General features: G+C 40.3%; 1 protein-coding gene across 1 annotated transcript; it reads right to left on the bottom strand.

Moving 5' to 3' along the window:
* Nucleotides 1–1,408: 1,408 nt before the first annotated feature.
* On the bottom strand, nucleotides 1,409–14,380 carry CPB2 (carboxypeptidase B2). The gene is made up of 11 exons (XM_030953726.1): nucleotides 14,304–14,380; nucleotides 10,887–10,962; nucleotides 8,877–9,001; nucleotides 8,677–8,785; nucleotides 8,047–8,148; nucleotides 7,415–7,519; nucleotides 4,757–4,873; nucleotides 4,211–4,301; nucleotides 2,833–3,035; nucleotides 1,717–1,801; nucleotides 1,409–1,593 (listed from the first exon to the last, which is right to left on the bottom strand). Exons 1-11 carry the CDS (start codon nucleotides 14,378–14,380, stop codon nucleotides 1,409–1,411), a joined length of 1,275 nt encoding a protein of 424 aa, XP_030809586.1.
* Between the last annotated feature and the right edge of the window lie 2,542 nt (nucleotides 14,381–16,922).

A 16,922-nucleotide genomic window follows, 5' to 3' on the forward strand; every position in this document is an offset into this window, starting at 1 on the left:
GCGCGGAGCGGCGCGCGCCCCCGCGGACCCGCCGCTCCCGCCCCGCGCGCCGGGACAGCCGTCGGGGAGCGCCGCCGCCGCCACCGCCTCCGCGCGCCCTTCCCGGCGGCCCTCGCGCCGCCCGCGCCGCCGCCGATGATGACGGCGGTGACGACGGCGGTGACGTCGCAGCGGGGAGGGCGGTGGCGGGAAGGGCGGAAACGGCAGCGCCGCCATCTTGGGGAGGGCGGGGCAGGCGTCCGGCTCCGCCCTCGGGGTAGGGCAATGGGCGGGCGGGGGCGCTGGGGCAGAACTTCAGGAGGCTCTGAGTGTGCGCGGCGTCTTCAGCCTTGTGGGGACTCGGGTGTGGCCTGATCGCTCCCTGCAACCGCCTGAAAGGAGTTTTAGCCAGGTCTTCTCCCGGGTACCAAGTAACAGGACGAGAAGACATGCTATTAAGCTGCACCAATGGAGGTTCAAGTTGTACATGAGGAATAAAATTCTTCACAGAAAGGATGATTAAACATTGGAATGCATGCCTAGGGAGGTGATGGAATCACTGTAGCAGGAGGTGTTTAATACTGTACATGTATTATATTGTATGTACATGAGTGTACTGCACACTCAGTGCCCTGGTCTAATTGACAGAGTGGTGTTGGATTGTAGCTCACACTCAGTGATCTCAAAGGTCTCTTCCAACCTCAATGAATCTGTGTTTCCTTGATCTTCAACTAGAACAGGTTGCTCAGAGCCCTGTGCAACCTGTCCATAAATGTTTCCAGGGATGGGGCATCCACCACCTCTCTGGGCAACCTGTGCCAGTACCACGCCAACCTTCCTGTAAAAAAAAACTTTCTTAATCTAAACCTGCCCAGTTTTGGTTTAAAATCACTTTACAGACTCTTCAGGCCAGTGCTTGGCTGCAGGGTGAATGGACTGGGCTGGCTGTAGTGGAGCAGCCTCTGGGCACTGCCACTCAGAGGTTTGGCCACTTGTGTGTCCCCACCTTGCTGTGACTTTCCTGTCACACAGGGAACATGGCGAGTGGGGCTGTTCTCTTGTAACCAAATCCTGTAATAACGCAAATGACCTAAATGGGGCAATCTCTTCTATGGATGGAATCTGCCCAGTGTGCCCTGTATCAGTCAGAGACCCTTTCACCTGGAATTCCCACCATCTAGTGGGACATGTCTGCCTTTTCCTCCTTACACTACTCTGTATTATACTTGTGGTGCAGTGAGCTACTATTCTAGAGATAGGTATATAAGTATGGCTGAAAAAACCTGATGTGTTCTAAAATACAAGGGGTGCAGTCATTCTGGGGTTTTGCCTATGTACACAGAATTTTAATAAGGGAGCAAGCTTTTTTTTTGATTGCATTTTTGTAAGTAACTAAGTGCAGTCATGCTGGAATAAATTATATTCAACATCACAAATTTTGTAGAACATGTTGAGCTATCTCTTTGACAGCAGAAAGGGCCTCTAAGCAAGTTGGCTTGATTTCTCGAGGAGGAAGCAAAAATCCGTAAGTTCCTGTGTCACGAAGCTCAAAGGTAAAAGAATATTTAATGCCAAGATCATAAGCCCAGTCGTCAGATCCTCCAGGAGCTAAATCTGTGTGAGGAAGGGAAAACAGAAAAATTGCCTGAAAGCAGAACTTTTTCTGTTCAAAAGCTGTCTTCTGATCCTAGCAGGGATATATTGTCATGCCTTTCATTGCCATAAAGTCATACTTACAGATTGTTTGTGCACCAGCACCAGATCTGTAAGTTTTCCAAGTTGTCCTCTTAATAGCTTTAGCTACTTTCTGTGCCAGACTTTCCTGAAATTAAACAAAACATTATTACCTTTAAGGCTTTGTGACAATAGATAAAATGTACACAGTTAGAATTTACTTACAGTGTGCTCAGGATTTCACACTACTTAAATAATCATATAAAAAGTTCTAGAAAGTCCACTGAATGTGGTAAAAGTTTTCAGCATATGCCCATGCTCCAGATTGCATTTCTGCTGTAGACAGATAAAAAGTATAGATGGGACCTTATCCCCACTTTTGGCAGTAAACTGCTGTCAAACCATTTGTTCTCATTCATCTCATATTTTTTCTTTTCTGCCACAGTACTTAAGTTGCTCTCTATTTAAGTAATATTGACAAATATGGCAGGAAAATATTTTAATTTAGAGAACCCTACTGTTAAGCCATGAAGAAGACTGAAATGCCCAGAACCAGTGCATCTCTCTCTGCTTTACGGGGAGAGAATAACTGTTCTGTTTTGACCTCCACCGTTTTCAGTGGGAGTTTGTGCTGTGTCATTTGGTGGCTCAAGAAAGTAAATTCTACATATGCAGGATATGTTTTTCATCCTACCACTAAGACAATTTTATATAAGTATCCCTTAAACAAAAGCCTTAATAAAAGTAGCATGTGTCCACCAGAATACCTCATTGCTTAGGTATGTAAAGGGTGTTTTTGAGAGTCACACACCCAATTAATTTCAGAGTTTATATAAACCATAAAACATAATGAAGAATTTGTACATATATATCTTTTCAAGATGTCCAGAACAACAGGACTCTGGTCTTCTAGCATCAGCTTCAACATCTTAGGTGTTGTTGATGTATAATCAATCTGGAATAAATATTTTCATTTTTCTGTAGCCTTCAGAAGCAGCTTGCTGACTTGCACACTACTAAACCAGCCCAGACTTTTTACATTTGTTAAGAACATCAAGAAAAATGTCATTTCCTAATTCTTGATCCTCACAGCACAGTGACTCCCTCATTACAAGACTGACCAAGCTGGATGAATAGGTCTGGAATAAGTGTGAAACTTCAGGAGGTAGGAAGACTTACCAGCTCCTCATGGTCCTTGCTTTTGTTCATAGTGTAAGAATATGGAAACAGCACCAACTGGGAGTAGGAGTGCATGGTGATATAGGCTTTAATGGTGTCCTTGTGGTCTCTGACAAAGCGAGCCTCTGCTTTCACTTCAGGCTCAGACTCTGGGTAGGGTCCACAGTATATCTCCTGGCATTCAAAGTGAGATGCTCCTGGACCTTTAACCACAAAAAAAAAAGTGCACAGTTTTACTCCTTTACTTCTTCCCTTCTGCATTTCTTTTCATGAACAATGCAAGAGTATGAAATGAAAGAGCAGAGTATGGCGCTAATACACAAGAAATCATGGATTCCACCATGCTATGAAAAGAACTCGCATGCCTGTAGATATCTCTGCAAGCCTTCCAGGACTTCTCACCTATTGTGCTCTTACAAACAATCAAGGAGAAGATGTAAAAAAGTATTCAATGACTGGATAAGAAGTCTTAGAGGAGAGGATGAATATGCTTCATTTAAAATGATCACATGATTGTGAGATCACATCTTAAAATCTAGAAGTACTACAGGAAAAAGGCAATTCTACATGATTATTTAATCTTGTGGGAAAACAAACTCCCAATGGGAAGGTGAAGAAACAAATCAAAATGAAAATTTTTAAGAAAAATTGATGCCAAAACAAATTATCAAGAAGACAAATAGGATTCACCACTTCTGTCTTCAGAATAAGACCAAATAACTTTCTGGAAGCACTCAGGATCTTTAGGGGAAAAATGTGTATTTTTCTTGATATAACAGCCATGGATGGTTTAGCAATGGCCTACAATCACTGAAATCCATTATAGGACTTTAGTGTCAGCCCTGAGTGAAGTCAGATCTGATCTATAGGGTAACATTTTAAGGCAGCTATTCTGCAGACTAAAAAAACTTGTCACGTACTAAAGTGCCCACAGTAATTAAACATTATATAGTCTTCATAAGAATCACAAAGGGCCAAAAAATCGTGGTCAACTAGGCATTTTGGAAGTATGACTGAGCTGATCAGTTTGTACACCACAGTGGAGCAGATGGATAGTGCAACAGGCCTTGGGTGACATGACAAGGGCTACCTCTTCCCTTTTCCTTTCTTCCCACCAACAGCCTCCCCAAGGTGTGTCATGGTGCAAAGCAGGGGGCTTTCTTGTGCTGGGAAGAGGTAATTCCAGGGATTAAAAATCCTGAGTCCCAGAAAGAATTATCTAAAGCTGGCAAAGTTGTCACCAGTTCATAATAGATATTCAGCTGCATTTATCTTTGTACTAGCTTCATGGAACAGTAGATGAAAATGTTTTCAAAATCAAAAATTGTAATGGCCAAAAGTGAGGCAGGGTTACAATAGGAAGAAAATTATGTCCTACCACACCAGTGTGCATCAAAATTCCTGTTCATGTCAGTACCGATGCACTTGCTGTTACCATGCGAGGAGCGGCTTTTCCTCCACAGCCGATTCTGTGGAAAGGGACACACCAGCCATGTTCAGGGAAAAATGCTGGAAAAGTCAATGCACCACCTCACTGATTAGTTAAATGTGACTTCCCACGTGTGCCTCTATGGTCCTGTGCTAGTGAAGACCAAGGAAGATTCTAAAACCAGTCTGCTTGCCAGCAAGGCTGGGTGATAAAGGGAAATCACCCAGTTGGGTAGGATCAGAAGTGATCACATTCTGATTTCAGTGGAATTTGGACTGTGGAAGGAGGGCAGAAGACACACCATTTGGCCAGGTATATGAGTTTATGAGCACAAATCCAACTTTCAGTGGGGAAAGATGCAGAAATTCCAAGCACAGAATAAGAGTTTCGGGTGTGCAGTTTCAGGATGATACTATGCCCTAACCATGCTCAATGATAATTCCCATAAATAGCAAATCTGTACCTTGAACAACCTTTCAGAAAAGATCTACATACAGAGGGGTGGCTCCACGTGTACTCATAGCCATCCACATTTATCACAGGCATGACGTAGAAATCGAAGTGCTCCAGAAGTGTTGTCATGGTCCGATCTCTCTCACGCACATGGATTGCCTATAAAGCACAGGGGAAATATATTAAAGCATTTGTAATTGTTATTTTTCTTACCGTCCTGCAAAGGTACCTGGTGGCATGTGTAAAATAATTGTGCAATTATCAGAGCAGTCTACCTGAGTCTGATAAGGCTCATCATATAATGGTTAAATAGCAAAGTAGCTCTCTGCTCAGAAGTGCCACCGGGAAAAATTGATACAGTCAGTCAGAGACACTGCAGTTCTTTAGTGTTAGTGGGTGGTCATGAGACAGAAATGAAGCCTATTAATAGGAAGGTTTGAGCTTTTGCTGCCTGTGTAAGTAATAGAAACCTTCCCTCCTGCCCAAAATATAGCAAGCTCCAAAATAACAAGTAATATTTCAAATGGCTGCCATACATAACATTATTTATTCTGGTTGCATTGTGAGTTTAATGCAACTATGTGACAAGAGTCAGTATGATGTACATTGCTAATTTTGCCTCACAGCTTATTTTGAAGGCTTTAGTGATACTGAATCTGGTTGTTGGTCCATGACAAAGAAATAAATTTTAATCTAGATGAGTGGGTTTGTTACTAATAGAATAGACTAAGTCCGTCATCATCCTTGTTTTTTCTTCATGCCTTACTTAGATCACCTTTTTTCATTTTAAATCCTTCCTAGTTATCCTCAGGCAATGGGCCTCCTTTGACTAAATGAGAAATGTCAATCTTTCTACAATCTTAACGACAAAATTAAATTATAAAAAGTGGACCTATTATAAAGAATGCCTAGGATTTGCTAGGGAGAGCTGATGATTTTAGTGCTTGTGTGCAGATGTGTATTAATGTCAGATTTTAAAACATTGCTTCATGAAGAGATACAGAAACAAAATTTGAATTTAAACCATGTAAATTAGATCAAAGGAATGGAGAACCTAAATGTTCAGCTTGTTACCTCTGAAAAATGCTGCAGGGACATGTCGCTGGCAAAATGACAGCACAGCTGGTAATTATTTGGAGCAGCATGGAAAGGGCAAATGCATTTATATCCAGTGGAACCTTGCAAGCTGGGATTATCAGTAGGTCACAAGGTACATTCAGCTGTATTTGTCCCTAGCTCCTGCAATATCCTTTCAAATATCTTAGGCATTGAGATTTTATAGTTGTGATTGATAAAAATGAATAAATATATTATATTTTTATTGTTCTTATTGTTATCATTATCATCCACATTATTTAGCTCCATCATGGCGAAATCATAATTCACGTTTCAAGGACTCATCTATGTTGTTCCTCTGACTACAGTACTGGTGACAGTGAAGTCTCAGTGTCATCTAGTTTATTTTTACTGTGAACTTTGCTTTTGTGAAAAAGTAATAATAAATAATACCTCAGAACATTAACTGAGCAAAATGGGCAACCTTGTCTGGGCCAGAAAGGCCTCAGGAGCCTTTTCCTGGTCCATATCAGGGACTGGGTCAGCTCAGCATAAGGAGTTGAGTAGAGATGCCTTACACTCAAAAAGACCAAGGCAATGTATTTTGAAATCCACTTGTAAACTGTGGATGTTTTTTCTTTTGGTGCACCTTTGTTCCCTCTCCTGAGCAGTGGAGATAATAAATATACTAAAGATAGATGTGGCTATTTGTCTGTGGCCACACATCAAGACTGGTTGATCTAAGCCAGTACCATCAGTGTTTAATCTACAGGCTCAACCCATCAGTGATTTTCTAGTTTCCATGAACTGGTACTACAGCTGGATGTTGTTGGTCATCTTCTGGAGGTCTGACATGAGGGTGTCACTAGCAGGGATAGTACCTGAAGAAGAAGGTGGCTTATTTGGCCTTATTCTCTGCAGATACAGAAAAAAAGCAGGAGCACAAATGAAAAACATGGAGTCAGGAGGAGCAGTAGGAGCAGACACAGGAGTAGGTGATGCATCACAGCCAGTGGATTGCTGGTGTGGAGCTGTGTCATGTCTGGAACAGGCAAGCATAGGGTACCTATTGCTCTAGGATGGCATGTAGAGCAGAACCAAGGGTTGTAGGACAGCTTGAGCTCACCCTGTGTGTCTTCTGACTGCTCCAGGCAGTACCAGTTGCAGTACTATGGACACAAGTCACCACGTGCTGCGTGACTTAGAGCCAAGAGCACTCCTGCAATCCACATGGCCGCTCAGACATGGCCCTAGCAGATTACCAAACACATGCTTTTCCTGGTATGCCCTCTCCATCCCTGACCGCTCAAACAATAAATGTCTCTGCTGAATTTGCTGCACATACTTTGAGGTTTCTTTCTTGCTTGATGATACATTTGAGCTCCTTTGCTTATACTCCCAATGACTTTCTGTTTCTCTCTCACACACATACCCTTATCTACTGGCACGCACACACACACACACACACACACACACACACACACACACACACTGCTATGCTTGCAGCTTAAACATAAATATCATGTGTTGGAGTAAATGGATTAAGGCTTTATGGATCCTAGAATGCAATTGGACAAAGGTAAATGGCATCAAGATTTTTTGCTTTCCTTTGAAAACAGTAATCAGATGTGATTATGTACTCACATGACCTATGAACCACAGGCAAAAAGCAGGAGAAATCCATTCTCTAGCATGGATACCACAGTCAATCCATATGGCATTTTTTGATTTTTCCTTGCTTTTGGAAATCTGACAAAAGAGACATTGCATTCAAATGTCACCACTGGAAAGGGTACCACTTAAAAGAAGAAGTGAAACTGTAACCAAGATGGAAGAAGAAGCATCTATCTTGCAAGGAGAGCTCAGACTGACCCTGGGCCAGGGTACATTTGCGTACAGTCAGAGCCATTCAGGCTGCTGGCAAAATCCCAACACAGGCACCAAGACCTCAGCAAGAGCTGAGGTCAGGTGAGTCTGCCATCAGCTGTGCAGGGCAACAAACTAGATTGGCTTCAACATCAACAGAGGACGGTATCCAGTATTTCATGCCTCTGCATGATGGCCTAGATGTGGTAACTTCCTTGTGACCCAGAAAGGAACCTAATCTGGTCAAATGCGTTTGCAACAGTTACGCATCTTATTAAAACAACTTAGGACTTTGAAAATCACAAAAATTAAGAATGTAGATATAGATTTAAGGAAATGTCCTGTCCTAAAACCCCACTATTTGCTTACAGTAGTACTTGGAAAGTTTTTGCAGTAAGTCACAGGTGTACCTTCAGAACATAAAGAGGTCGCTTTTCATAGGATGATCCAATATATATTTTCTGGAGGAGATCAGAATGGACTTCCACTACTGCCTCCATCCAACGATATATCTGCAAGGGTGAAGTTAGTAAGTGGATCTTCTCTTTATTGTTTTGCTTCATCCCTGAAAGTAGTCTAGACTTAAATTCATTCTACCTCCCAAAATTTTTATCTGATGGGAAAGAAAAACTAATAATTCAACCCATCTACCATATGCCTGACTCTAATTTTTGTTAAAACCAACAGTAAGATGCAGTCACAACACAGTCTGAATGTAGCTCTGAAATTCCTGTTTAGTTCTGTTTGTTTAAATTGTTATTGATTTCATGTTTTAAATATTTATATGTTTGTTTTGTGACTTCATTTTTCTTCTCTATTTACTGCCTTTGAGTGAAAGTTTGAGGCAATACACATATGAGAGATTTTGTCTGGTGCTTCTTTCTATCTCTATTAAGGCATTACAATAAATAGAACTCTTGTTGTGCAATACAATGGTAATTATTAACTGCTGATGATTTCTTTCCTTTTATATCCATTCTCAACCATGAGACAAATTTCACCCTTTGCATCTACAGATGTTCACAACAAGAACAGCTTACTTCTTTCATTGAATGGTAGTTTTCGTAGTATGAGGAAGATCCGCGAGCATTGACTGTGTCATTGACAGTCTGCTTTTCAATAATTCCTTGAACATCTCCCATCAAGACTCTGAATAACAAAGGAAGAGCACAACCTCCTGTTAAATAAATGACAAACAACTTTACAGAATCATTCATGACAACAAATAAAAAATACATACTTGTGTTGGATGGTCAGTTGCCTTAACTGAGCTTTTATGCTATTTATGCTGGATGCCCTGACATAGAAATGGACTTCTCTGTCCTTCTGGATGTTTTCAACCACAACAGGTTGCCAGAGAATGACCTACAAAGTTTCCAAAAACATTTTATTTTTTTTTTACCTAGGAAAGAAAAAATATCCTTACTAACATTTAATAAGCATTTTGAAAACAATCAAAGCATATGTTTTCAATTTAAGAGACTCCTTGTAACAAGCAGTTTAATGTTCCTTGTGATATATGGCATTCTGCTACTTCTGGAAGTGAAATGTGTGTATTTAAGAAAGGTTTATAATGACTTCTGCACAGAAATTCATAAATCAAGAACAAAGGCAAGAACATAACATTTTCTGAGATAGTATTTCTAGTATAATAGATGTATTTAGCTGGTTATTATATTACATGTTTTCAAGTCTGCTGAGAGTTATTTTCCCTGAGGGTATTTGGAGAATTAATGAAGATCAGACCAGTCTTTGTAGTTATTGTATTCTCTGATGACTTTGATCAGGGAGGAAATAAGTGCCAGAAGGGGTTTGAATATAAGTCAAGTTGAAGAAGCAATACAGAGATTAGAAATTGGAGAAAAGTAAGAAAATGAGATTGTTCTTTGTAAAATTAAATGTTTTACAATAATAAAATCAGAAGCCAGCATATTCAATAAAAGACTGAAACTTCAGAACCAATAATACAGAAAGATCTGGGTGTGACAGTTAGCAGTAAGTTAGGCATAAATTTAAAGTGTGAAAAAACTCAGCATAATTTCTGGATGCATTTTTAGGGCATCACACAGCATGAAGCCACCAGACAATAGGGTTTATTTTTTTCCTTTATGGTTCAGTTGCACAAGGAATATTGTTTGAACAATAAATCGTAATCATTAAAATTGGTTGGGAGGTACTGTTTGTGTCTACCCTTCCTCTTCCCCATTCTGTTTTTTTTTTATATATCTTCCTCAATTTATAGTAATGGAAACAAATTTTCTGGTTTATAACTCATGAGAAATATTTGGTTTGCATATTCCCATAAATGACTTGGGAGAAAACACCACAAGCCCTCTCTGCATTGAATGTATTGCACTTTTCCTTCCTGACTTCTTGGGGCTCCTTGTACAAGAAAGTGAAGAATCACAGTAGTAAATAAAAGATGGAGGAGCGGAGGTTTATATTGGTACAGAAAAACAGATGTATATGTGACTTGACTTGTGAAGGTGGAAAAGAGCAAGGTTATCTAAACATTTCTGAGAACTTCAGGGAAGGATTAGAAGATGCTAGTAGGGATGGCAGAAGGATTTTGGGGTGGGCATAAAATAAATAGGAGCCAAGAAAGACAGAGAAAGACTGGGCATGGACACCTTTAAAATCTCTTAGTCATATGAAACCCATTCTCAATCATCCTGTAAATTATGTTGATTGAAGAAATGGTTACACCTTTGTTGCAGTGTTGACTTCAAACTGGGAGTGTGTGATTGAATGAGAAAAGAGATGTCTCAGTTTAATTAAATACTCCTTTACCTAATGAAAGATAGAAGTAATAATAATACAAAAATATTATTTAAGATATTTTTATCTTCTAGATGCTACCTTTAAAAAAATACCACAAAAATCCAGTCCTGGTCTTCAGAGGTGTGCAAGCCATACAAAGGTCATGATCACACTTGTCAAAAGAGCTGAGGTTCCCTAGCAAATGTATTTCTACTTACTGTGTGTTGGTGTTTTCCCAGTTTTTGCAGTGCCTTAATACACAAAATCAATTGGAGAAATATGAGCTCCTATATAATTAATTACTGAAACATTATGTAAACACATGTAAATCAGAAGGTAGTAGGAGATTAAAACCAAGCATTTCCTGAGCTGATGAATTAGAACAAATTAATGGAAGTAGGCTAGATCTTTCTTGTGAGGGAGAAGCAGTATTAGGGCACTTAGGGGGAAATTTGGCCTGGAGCTCAGAGAGACAGAATAATGTGTTTACCTCAGTGGTGTTCAGTAAATCCTGAAGAGCTTCAACTTGTTCATCAGTTTGTGGAAGAGCCCACAAAACTTCATCCCTGAAAAACAAGGGTATTTAGGTAATGCACAGGTTCTTGGAACAGCTCCAGTTCATGCAAAAGGGAAGAAGCAGGCTTGGCCTCTCTCATCTTCCCTGGCTTGGGTGCCATGAACCCAAAGACACTCTGGTAGTGAAGATGCTGAATCTGGTTCCAGCTTCTGCTTCTACCAATCAGTAAAATCCATGAAAGAGATGGTGCAGGGCTTTGGTAGCCAATATTTACTGCTGAACACTGAGATTGTTTCTGGGAGCTGGCACCAGCACCACAGCCACAAGCCCCAGCTAACCCACAGTGCAGCAGCAGCAGTTGAAAACTAGCTGAGAACAGGAAAATGGCTCTCCTGTTGTCCTCTGAGTTTCTCAGCCACCATTCAGCAGAGACATCAGCCCTCCCAGTCTGCCAAAAGCCCTCACAGGTTTGGCAAAAGCCAAACATGATGTTTTGTAGATGTGCACTCCTACTTCATTGAAGTTTTTCTAGTCTCCTCATTTGTGTCCCTCTGCTGGTATTTTTTCAAATGGTCTGCACCACTGTCCTCCCCATTTTTGCCCAGTAACTTGTATTCCCTTTCTATTTGAAAACCATGGTCTGGACATGCTGTACATGACATGGTGCTTCCCAGCTACTCCATGCCTGATGCCACTGTCAATGACAGAAGTGAAATTCACTTTCTGGAAAGAAAAAAAACCAGCATTCTGCACGGAGTCCTGATCATCAGTGTCCTGCAAGTCATGTAGTTTAGAAATTGCACTGGATAGATAATTAAAGTAATTTGTGTGTGTAGAAGAAGGAGACTCAGGGGAATGTCAGACCCCTCTTTCCATTTCCTGGGCTGGGGTGGCTCTGAGCCACATCTAATCACGTGGAACTGGTGGCACTGTATAAACCAGGCACAATCAAAGTCCCTGCCAGCCCTGTCTGCAAAGACTGTCCTGAAAAGAAAACAGTCAGGGCTCTCAAAACTAGGGTTTTCAAGCAGCATAACATGATTGTCACAGCTTGTTGCTGTGACTGATTTCAAGCAGAAACCTGACAGCATCTGGCAACCAGGTGATTCATCTTTACTTCTAGCCAGGCTCCAAGCAATCACTGTTGTTTCTCATGCAGAACCAACAACATGACAACCTTATTTTTGCCTCCACCATCATTTGACAGAACATCAAAAAACAATCAGGGATAGGCAAGGTGGGCAGCTTGCCTATTTCTTTAGTGCACTCTGAAGTGTGTGTTTGAGGCTACTTTAAAAATGAATGTCTTCTCATAGCTGAGGGAGTCTTTTCACACAGGAGCCTAGAAAAAGCCTGCTGCATCTGGTTTCATTGCATTATTCCCATATCCTGAGAGCACCATAATGGGGAAGCTGATGTGTACTTGTACCCCACCGTTTGTTGCACAAATATTTCATCTGAGTGTGGTAAGTACTGAACAGGTGTTACAATTCCTCCCTAGCTCCTGTGATAAGACCTGAATATGCTGAAAATCTGATCAAAATTCTGCCCCTGCACTTCAGAGTGGCAAGTATTAACTGCCAAAACTGTAGTTGCCCTTCTCAGTTCCCCTGCTTTGATTCAGCATTGTACCCTCCTTCATCTGTCTTCTTTCCCATTCTTTGTAGAAAACACCCAGACAAAAGCTTTAATTATTACCCTTATACCAAGCTCAGAATCAGCCCTCTACCCCCAGTTTCCTTGTCCTGCCTGCTGCCCCTGTACAGCTGGACCTCTTTTCTTTCTGTTCTCATGCCCCCTTCCCTGATTGCTTTCAGTTTGTTCTTGAAAAGAGCCTTCTCATTCCTTCTTCCAGTGTTCTGCCAGAGACCCACTGGGCTCTGTCCCTGTTTCCCATATCTTTTTCCTTTCCCTTTTACCTCTTGGTAGAAGTCCAGCTACTATCCTCACACTACCTTACTCAGATCTTACCCTGTAAGTGAGTAAGTTACATTTCAGTTAATCTTAGATGGGTTTGATATATCTTCATCTCAGCTAGGCACTATCTTAATAAAGCAACAGGCACTTTAGGGGTTGAGTTAACCTGAGCTAATTTAGATGTGAGCTAATTTTAAATATGTGTGTTTAGAAGGTAATTAATTTCAGGTGTGTGCTAACCTGAAATGAATTGCCTTCTAAATACACATATTTTTCCCCACTACCTGTACAGAAAGGTGAAGGGCACTTGTTCCTACACAAAGCTGTGTAAAAATTCCGTCCAGTCAGATGAATCTCATTCTTTTAGCCATTTTCATAACTGGGGCTGGGAGGATTAGGCTCCTGCTTTGCAGTGGGAAACAACATATTCTTCTTTAAGAGTCAGATATTCAGTGTTCTATTTAAACATGAAGTAAATAAATCTTCAAGTACCACAGAGCAATATTGTTCCACTGAATTCACCTAAACCCATATTTGTTTCCCCCCTACTTTAACCCTCCCACCTCCATTGCAATCCACAACAAAATATTATTGCAACACAAAAGGAGAGGAAAGATCCTCTTTTTAAGGCATAAACTCAATGGTGTTCACCTCTCACAGGTCTGCAGAGTGGTGCAAAATCACAGAAGGGATACGAGAAATAATTCACATTTTATTTGTGTAGATATTTTAGTTCTGGAAGCAGGTTGTATTTAATCCTAGGTTGTTCAGCTTTGCTTAAAATCACCACATGAGGACCTTATCCTCTTAGTTCTACTTATTAAAACATTTCAGGTTTTAAACCAGTGGTACATGCAGAAAATAAAAGCACTTTGCCTGTCTTCATCTCTGACATATGTTCTCATGTTTTAAGAAAGCATTTGGTTTCAGGGCATTTCTGAAGTTTATCAATAGGTAGCAATAAAGCTGCTTCTGAAACATTGTACAAATACCAAATGGTTATTCAAAAATGATTTATGCCTGGAAAAACCATCATAAAAGCTGCTTTGGAAAGAAAACAGATTGTTAGCACTTTCTGAAATGGTTTCTCTTTCTACCTCAAGAAGTAATTCATTTAAGATCTTGTTTTAAGGCAAATGAAGCAAATTATTTTTCCCATTAAGTTTCCAAATGCCCTTTATTGGCATTCAAAAGTACTGAATGAACAGAATTGATTTGCACTTAGACCAAAAAGAGTAGTCTTAATATGATTAAAAACACAGGATTTATGGATGCAAAGAAGACTTAAAATAATTTCATTTCCCCCACCATCTTTATGTTAAATTGAACCACGTATCCAATTACAAGGGCAATAAATATATGTCAGCCTTTGACAAATGTTTTCTCATGCAACTCAGAATTATTTTTCATCAATACTTTCCCTGTCCCACCCACCACACACTAGAACACCCAGCAGCATCAGTAGATCTTTACCTTGGAATAGTGAAGGCATGCTTTTCTGGAGCTAAGATAAAGAAGGTAAAAAAGAACAGGTAAAGCTTCATCTTCATGGCATTCACAACAAAACCAAATGCAATAGGAAAGACAAGGGTTCAGGACCCACATTATTGATTTTTAAAATGTTATTTAAAGAGTAGTTAAAATTTAATATTGCTTCTCACTTCAACCCCAAGCTCCCGGTGGCTAAGTCAATATGACAGAGCTCTCTGGGGAGGTCCTGCTCATATTGATGTTGTCCATGTACGAGAGGATAAAATACATTTTGAACATTTTCATATTGACAAATCACTTTGTCATTTCAGCCTTTTATTCTATTGCAGCTACAAACTACAGACATAAGAAAGAACAGCAAGCACAAAGCTTTTGTGATCCTCTAATTGTGGAGGTCCAGCAGCGTGCTGTGAATCCATCTCTCTTATAAGGCATCACAGCCAAGCATGAATCTGTTTCAAAGCAGTGGGAATTAGGTTAAGTCCAAACAGAAAAATTCTGAACAAGAAACCTCCTTTTCCTGGCATTTGCTAGCAGAGAAAACAAGGAGCAAGTGAGACATGTTTTTTTGGTGCTTTGACATCCATGTATTTTCCTTATGGATGTCATAAGGGTTACTTTTCAAGAAAAAGTACAAGTGACTCTTCATCTCGTTATTATTAATTTTTGCATGGCCCCAAGATTTGCCCCTCATATCTCTATCCACAGGTATCCGTACAGGACAGGCTGAAAAGCTGTGTGAATTTGGTATGTCCAGAATAGATGATCTCCACCTTTGTTCCATGCTTGAACAGCAAATCCAAACTTGGATAAGATACAGCTAATTATCATGGTTCAAGTCCTCTTCCAGAGGGAATTCATTCCAGAAGAGGACTGAGGAGTGAATCAATATGTTTGTAATAGGGACACTAGGGAGCCAAGACCTGGATGTGAATGGGGGAACGAAATTATTTGATGCTCTAGGTGTAGCTTGGAGTTATAGCTATACTCTGGGTAAAAAATGCCTGGGAACAAGCCCTGGAGCTAATCTTAGGTAATGCAAACTGGATTGCATCCATGAACATCCTCTAGAACAGCTCTGGAGTGGTCTGGATCAGAGCCGATTCTCCACCCAAGCAGGCAGCCAGGCCTTTGGAAGTCAAACACAGTCCTGGATTTGATTTTTTTGTTGTTGTTGTTTTGATTGTTTTAGAAGGGCAGCCCTGTCTTAAGAAGCCAGACAGCTGAGTTATAGGTGACTGAAGTCAACAGAGGTGAATCACACTCCCCAGTGGGTACACTGGGGATAATGTCTCTGTGAAAATGCATCAACACTGAAAATCCCCAAACTGGAATTGAGCACAAACCAGACACCAAGAGGAAAGGCAAAGAAAGGCTCATGGGAAGTGAAATCACTGATGCCTTACCTAGACTTTTTAGTTCTTATTTTATCTTTTTAGATGTTCAAACAAACAGGAAGTTCTGGTAAGGTACAGAGGCCATTCCCAGCAAGGGCAACACTCTGCCAGAAGAGTTGATTTTTAAACCAGTGGTTCAGATGCTCTGTCCTCACACAGGCAAAAGGAAGCTGTCAAATAAAAATAAAATACAGGAGAGAAAACTTGCTCATCCAGACATGCTCTTTCATGGAATTGTTCCATGTACAGATATGATGAAAAAATTGATCTGCTGAGCTAGGTTTAACAGAAGAGATTGAAAAGCTGATGGAGTTGGTTGCTCTTACTGAAGAAAAGGAAAGGATCATTTCTCTACATGCCTTAGGGTGTTAATTAAGTGGGAAAAGGGAATACCTTCTATTGTCTACCCAAGAAGAAAGTTTTAGACAAACAGTAGTTGTAAGATTTTTTTTGTGTTGGTGGCTTTTCCAGGAAATTCTCCAGCTTACTGGAAAGAGACTGTTCACATGGTGTTTGAAAGTTACTGATTTCCTACTTGCATTTTGGTTTCTGGAATGCAAAGGAAATACTTCCTACAAAAAAAAAGAAGAAAAATGGTGTTTGATGAAACTCTACCTGAAGCAGTAAATCTTTTAATAACCTTCAAGGACTTCTGAGAACCTGGGAAGTATTTTTCAGATTATCTGGGAAGAAAAAATGCAGTCTTAGAAACAATGTGAAGGGCAACTGTCAAAACAACTGATTTAATAAAAACATTTACTTTTGAGAGTTTGAACTGCTGCTTGATTTTTTAAAGGCATTTTAATTATTTTATTGAAAATTAACTTGCATTTCCACAGACTGTTTTTAAAACCTGGAGGAAATAAGACTCAATTTAGAAACTGCTTCAAGGTGAGGTTTTTGTTGAATTTGAGGAGATCTGAAATCCTCCTTTCTTGAACAAATCTATTTTTCTCTAATTGGGAAATTCATCAAAACTGATCATTCCCAGCAACTCTTTTCACTTCTGCTAACTCAGCATTCCCTGGTGAAGAGCTGCTTGGTCAAAAATTCTGTCAGAGTTCAAAGATTTTGCTGCATTTGGATTAATTATTCCTTCTCCACTGGGTAGTCCATGGGCTGTGCTGACCTGATACTTGCAAGCGTTGCCATAGCAAATATGACCAGAGGCCTTGTACTAATGGGGGACAATTTCCAGTTGTGT

Source organism: Camarhynchus parvulus, chromosome 1 (genome assembly GCF_901933205.1).
Source record: "Camarhynchus parvulus chromosome 1, STF_HiC, whole genome shotgun sequence".
NCBI lineage: Eukaryota > Metazoa > Chordata > Aves > Passeriformes > Thraupidae > Camarhynchus > Camarhynchus parvulus.